This window comes from Tupaia chinensis, unplaced genomic scaffold (genome assembly GCF_000334495.1).
Source record: "Tupaia chinensis unplaced genomic scaffold, TupChi_1.0 Scaffold000438_1, whole genome shotgun sequence".
Lineage (NCBI taxonomy): Eukaryota > Metazoa > Chordata > Mammalia > Scandentia > Tupaiidae > Tupaia > Tupaia belangeri.
Window position 1 is genome coordinate 1,422,310 of NW_006159943.1, and position 6,438 is coordinate 1,428,747.

Sequence of the window (6,438 nt, forward strand, 5' to 3'; positions counted from 1 at the left end):
ATTGAGAGCATGGTGCACCCCTGCGCAGGGCAGGGCAGGGCCGGGAGCCAGGAGCTGTCTGAGTCAACCCCTCCCCCCAGGGATTGAGCAGTCCCAGGAGCCTGTGCTGCTAGGACTGGGGGTGGTGGTGGTGGAGGGATGGCCAGGGCCTCAGGTACCCTAACCCCTCGGTGACAGCTCACATGGCACTAGCTGGAGTCCCGGTGGGGAGCTCTGGGATCCTGGGCCAGCCTGTGTTCTCAGGGGCTGAGAATGGTGAGGCCCAACCCTCCCTCTCCCTGCCAGGACCCCCATCTCATCTCTCCTGGCCCTACTGGCCGCCCACTCGTCTCTCCTGCCCCATCTTGGCTTCCAGCCCTGGACTGACCAGCTGATGCCTCCTCCGCACTCCAGCCCCACCCCGAGGATCTTCGGGAAAACAGAACCTCCCCATCCCCACAACCAGCTCCCCTCCCAGCTGGCCCGAGCCCACCTTCCTCATGCTCCTCCGTCCTCCTCCATCTCAAAGCCCCCAGGTGAGCCGTTTCCTCCAGAAGTTGGTTGGGAGGAGGTGACAGGGACCCCTCACAGTCACTCAGGGTCTGGGGGTGGCTGATGTGAATGAGAGGGAGGACTTTCGGACTGGACAGCTCGCCCCACCTTGCAGCTCCTCCTTGTACCTCAGCTTCAGCCCTTCCCACCTGTGGAGCTGTCCACCCGCCGCGGCATGGGCTCTGGAGACAGCTCTGGGGCCAGGAAGCTGGAAGACCCTTGTGTGACTTAGGAGATCAGGCTCACCCAGGGTTGGGCCAGCAACGGTTATGCCGCTGGACTCCCACATGGCTGACCGTGGTTCAAGTCCCGGACCTGACAACTTGAAACTCATGCCGTGTGCATGTGTGTGTACCCAGAATTCCAGGAGGAGAATGGAGAAGGGATTGCAGCATGGCCATCTCCCCTGAGGGGTGATTTCTCACTTCCCATCTCTGTCTCTGGCAAACGCACACGCCCTATAAGAAAAATCCCTCTTAAAAAAAAAAAAAAGATTCACCCAGAGTCAGGGTGATGACCCTGGCTCCACACAGAGCTCCTGTCCTTGAGGGGCCCCATGCCCAGGCCAGAGCTGGGGGTCAGGGAAGCGTGGAGTATGAAGACCAAGAGACAGGTGGAGATATAGGACGGCTCGGGTCCTGCCCTGGCCTGGCCCCACGTGCCGTTGAGGGAGACGTGGGGAGAAGGCGGCCCGAGCCGCATTCAGGCCTGGAGGTGGCACTGGACCTGGGAAGGCAGCTAGCACAGGGCAGGGTGGGAAGGGACAGTCTGGCCATGCTGGGGTAGGGACGTGTGGGGGCTGTGTGGCCTTGGGGAGGTTTCCTACCCTCCCTGTGCTTTCTCATCTGTAGAGAGCAACACCTATCACAATGGGCTGACGTAGGCTTTAAACAAGATGGTCCATGTAAATTGCTCAGCGCCCTGTCTGTCCTGACAGTGACTGATCCCTGAGGTCATATTACCGTTTTTGTTATGAGGGATGGTGTTTGGGTTCCTCAAACCAGAGCTTGGAAGAAGGAGGCAACTAGGAGAAGGGGAGGGGGCCTCTGCCTGAGCAGTGAGTCTATAGTGGGGAGGGTTGGGGTCCCCCTCATTGAGAGCATGGTGCACCCCTGCGCAGGGCAGGGCAGGGCCGGGAGCCAGGAGCTGTCTGAGTCAACCCCTCCCCCCAGGGATTGAGCAGTCCCAGGAGCCTGTGCTGCTAGGACTGGGGGTGGTGGTGGTGGAGGGATGGCCAGGGCCTCAGGTACCCTAACCCCTCGGTGACAGCTCACATGGCACTAGCTGGAGTCCCGGTGGGGAGCTCTGGGATCCTGGGCCAGCCTGTGTTCTCAGGGGCTGAGAATGGTGAGGCCCAACCCTCCCTCTCCCTGCCAGGACCCCCATCTCATCTCTCCTGGCCCTACTGGCCGCCCACTCGTCTCTCCTGCCCCATCTTGGCTTCCAGCCCTGGACTGACCAGCTGATGCCTCCTCCGCACTCCAGCCCCACCCCGAGGATCTTCGGGAAAACAGAACCTCCCCATCCCCACAACCAGCTCCCCTCCCAGCTGGCCCGAGCCCACCTTCCTCATGCTCCTCCGTCCTCCTCCATCTCAAAGCCCCCAGGTGAGCCGTTTCCTCCAGAAGTTGGTTGGGAGGTGACAGGGACCCCTCACAGTCACTCAGGGTCTGGGGGTGGCTGATGTGAATGAGAGGGAGGACTTTCGGACTGGACAGCTCGCCCCACCTTGCAGCTCCTCCTTGTACCTCAGCTTCAGCCCTTCCCACCTGTGGAGCTGTCCACCCGCCGCGGCATGGGCTCTGGAGACAGCTCTGGGGCCAGGAAGCTGGAAGACCCTTGTGTGACTTAGGAGATCAGGCTCACCCAGGGTTGGGCCAGCAACGGTTATGCCGCTGGACTCCCACATGGCTGACCGTGGTTCAAGTCCCGGACCTGACAACTTGAAACTCATGCCGTGTGCATGTGTGTGTACCCAGAATTCCAGGAGGAGAATGGAGAAGGGATTGCAGCATGGCCATCTCCCCTGAGGGGTGATTTCTCACTTCCCATCTCTGTCTCTGGCAAACGCACACGCCCTATAAGAAAAATCCCTCTTAAAAAAAAAAAAAAGATTCACCCAGAGTCAGGGTGATGACCCTGGCTCCACACAGAGCTCCTGTCCTTGAGGGGCTCCATGCCCAGGCCAGAGCTGGGGGTCAGGGAAGCGTGGAGTATGAAGACCAAGAGACAGGTGGAGATATAGGACGGCTCGGGTCCTGCCCTGGCCTGGCCCCACGTGCCGTTGAGGGAGACGTGGGGAGAAGGCCAGCCGAGCCGCATTCAGGCCTGGAGGTGGCACTGGACCTGGGAAGGCAGCTAGCACAGGGCAGGGTGGGAAGGGACAGTCTGGCCATGCTGGGGTAGGGACGTGTGGGGGTGATGTGGGATGCTGTGCTGGGCCAGACTCAGGGCAGGGGCATCTGAAGGGCACGCCTGATCGTGGCCTGGCTCCTGGGGACAGTGCAGTCTCCCTTCAGAGTGGGCCACACGGTCAGCTCAGGAGCCAAGCCACCAGAAGAGGCTCTGGGCCCAGCCTTGGTGGCACAGGCAGTATCAGTAACCAGCTTGCTGGAAGTCACGTGGCTGTCTATGGTTCTGATCCAGAGTCTTCCTGAAACAGGCTGGGCACGTCAGGCCCGGGATCCTGAGCAGCTGGAGGGTTGCAGGGACAGGACTGGCGTGTGACCAGACCCATTGAAGGTGCCTCCTTCATGCACGGTATAGCTCATGAAAGAAACAAAACAAAGCAAAGCAAAACAACAACAACAACAACAAACCTTGAGGGGGAAAAGAAAAAAGACTCTCATGAAAGAGAAAAAAACCCTTAAAAACAAACAAAAAAAAGAAATAGCCCCTGGCCCTGCTCCCTTGCCCGGCATCCCACCCACTGTGCTGGGGGTGGTGGGAGGATGGAACCACCCCCTCTCCCCACCCACGGCCATGCTCCCCGCCCCCCTCCCCATATACAGCCTAGCCAGGCTCTATTTCCTGTTTTCAGGCTGCATATCCTGAGCACTGGAATCCCCCTGGACATCCCCTGGCCACCCCAGGCTCCAGGGCCCAGGCCTGCACTACCCAGCCCCAGACTCACTGAGTTGCTCAAGCCCCACCTGGTGAGTTACCTAGGCGCATAGGATGAGGGGAGGAAGCAGAGTGCTGGAGCCAGCCGCAGATCTGCCCTGGGAGAGGGCTGGGGTGGTGCTGGAAACCTGGAATGGGGAGGATGGAGGGCCAGCCCGGCAGATGCCAGGGTGGACACTCCTGGCTGGAGGACTGAGCTGGAGTGGAACCCAGCGGGTGCGATGGGGTTAAGTTGGGGAGCGGCTCTCACTCTGACCTGGAGGGCAGGAAGGGCCGCCTTGATTGGAGAGCAGGGCTGCAGGCAGGACCCTGAGTGTGTGGGTGGGGGGCGCCGGGTGGGGCCAGGCAGCAGGCATTCCAGAGATACTGGGGGGGGGGTGTAAGGGGCCAGCAACAGCGACCTTTCTCTCTTCAAAAAATTACAAGCAGATGTGGGCGCCCCAGGGAAGTGTAGAGCAGGGAGCCAGGGCAAGTTTTAGGAACACCGCTGGAATCTGAAGCCAGCCAGGCCTGGGGGCAGGCACTCAGCTCAGCCTATTCTGAACTCAGGAGCTGAGAGACTGGAGGTGCTGGCGTCCATCCCCTTCCCACCCACTGGGCCAGGCAGGGCGGGACGGACATGCAGAGGAGCCCATTTCCAAACAGCTCATGGGGTGCTGTCCTTAAATCTGAGGCCTGGTTGGAGCTGGCTGCGGTGGAGTGCTGGCGAAGTCTGACAGCTGGCCCTGGTGCCCATCCCCGTGGTGTAAATACCCCCTCGTGCATGGTTGCCGCTCATGCCATGTCACTGAACACGGACTAGGGAAGAGGTCGGAGGTTCCCTGAACTCAGTCCCACTCCCACCCCACATAGCCGGAAACCCAGCCAGCATTTCATCGGGGCACTCTTGACCCCCGCCTACGTACGTCCAGGGACGGGAGCTCACCACGCGGGCGGCCGTGTCCATTGCCGAAGCTCCCTGACTGTCAGAAACTCCTTGCTCTAAGGGAGCCTGAGTCTGTCTCCCTCATGAGTCCCCTCACTGGTACGGGTTTCACACCTTGGTGCAAATATCAAAGTGGCTAGAAGTGGCTAGCTACGGGCTGGGCTGGGAGCTGCTGACTCAGGTAGGGGCGCTGGTCCCTGCCTCTGGAGGTCTCGGTCAGGAGCAGACACGAGAACACTGGTGTGTGGACAACACTGGTGTGTGGACGAATGGTTCTGGGGCCCCAGAAAGAACGGACAGTGCAGAGGAGCAGGATGGAAAGAAGGAGGGCCCTGGAGCTAGACTTTGAAGGATGAGGGCCAGCGCATGGCATGCGGGTTAAGGCAGCTGGGCCCTACACAATGGACTATGGCAGGTTCGGGTTCCGGACCCAGCGGCTTGAGAAGTATGTTGGGTGCGTGTGTCTCCCTGTCCCTCTCCTGCAAGAGCACGTGTCTCACAGCCGAGTAAAGAAGGAAGGGTGAGAAGTTCAGACTGAGGGGTGGGGGTGTCTAAGCAAAGTCTGGAGGCATGAGAGTGCCTGGTCTTTTCAGGAGTAAGACCTAGGGGAGCTGGAGCCCAGGAAGCATGGGACCAGGACAGAGAGGGTGGCCTCGTCTCTGTCTTAGTCTTTGTTTTTGGAGAGGTTTCTGCTATAGGGCACGTGCGCTCGCCAGGCAGACAGAGAGAGACAGAGAGACAGAAAGCGAGAAATCACTCCCCAGGGGGGATGGTCACACCGCAATCCCTTCTCCTCCATTCTCCTCTCGGGATCTTGGGCACGCACGCACACGCGCCCGGCGTGAGTTCTAAGCCACCGGGTCCGGGACGCGAACCGCGGTCGACTATGTGGGAGTCCAGCGACAGCCATTACGCTAACTGCTGGTTCCTTGTCTTAGTCTTTTTATTTAAGTTTTTCTGCCATAGGATGATTGCGCGTACTGGAGAGAGAGGGAAAGTGGGACACCCCCCCCCAGGGATGGCCACACCACAATCCCTTCTCCTCCATTCTTCTCTGAGGATTTTGGGCACATACACGAGGATTTTGGGCACACACACACACACACACACACACACACACACACACACACACACACGCTTGGAGTGATTTTCAAGCTGCCCGGTCCAGGACTTGAACTATGGCCAACCATGTGGTGGCTTAACCACTACGCCACCTGCTGGCCTTCAGCCTCATCTCTTTGCATGCCCACTGCTCAGATCTTTGCAGACAGGTCCCCCTTATCTGCTCTGCACCTTTCTGTTGTAGATCTCTGCAATGTCATCACTTCTGTGTCCCCTCCTTGTCCTCGTCCTGGGCCTGAGGCTGGCTGGAACTCTCAGCCCCAATGACCCCAATGTCTGCAGCTTTTGGGAAAGGTAAGAGGGGCCTTGCTTCACCCCCACACCCTAGCTCCTGGACCCTCCTACTGGGGCTCCTCTTCCTGTTCCTTCTCCCGCCTCTCCCATCTCTCCTGCCCCTTCTCTCCCTCCTGTTTCTGTATCTGCTCTCTCTGCTCCCCTCTCTGGGCAGCCTGAGTCCATCCCCATCTCTGACCTTGTCTTGGTCCCCATCCCATCTCTGTTCCTGTCCTTTCTCTGTCCCTTGATCCCTGTGGGAGGGAAGGGGCCGCTCACTGTGGGACAAGCAGAGGTGCTGGTCCAGTAGAGGCAGCAAAGGGCTCAGGGCTGGGAACGCCAGGGCAGCCTTAGCCAGAAACGCTTCGGCCACCTCCACCAGCAGGTCACATGAGTTCCAGCTCAGCCTTCCCATACGGGAGGGGAGGACTGGCCCCCTGGGGGGGGGGGCGGGGCCCGTGGAC

The 6,438-nt window shown here is 59.9% G+C and overlaps 1 protein-coding gene across 1 annotated transcript in view; it reads left to right on the forward strand.

The window, feature by feature from the left end:
- Nucleotides 1-1,881: 1,881 nt before the first annotated feature.
- Nucleotides 1,882-6,438, forward strand: part of PEAR1 (platelet endothelial aggregation receptor 1) — a 22,614-nt gene continuing 18,057 nt past the window's right edge. Inside the window, 4 exon segments of the mRNA XM_027774485.1 lie at nt 1,882-2,138; nt 3,194-3,291; nt 3,572-3,686; nt 5,886-5,995. Coding sequence (XP_027630286.1) covers nt 5,895-5,995 — 101 coding nt within the window. The 5' untranslated portion in view covers nt 1,882-2,138; nt 3,194-3,291; nt 3,572-3,686; nt 5,886-5,894.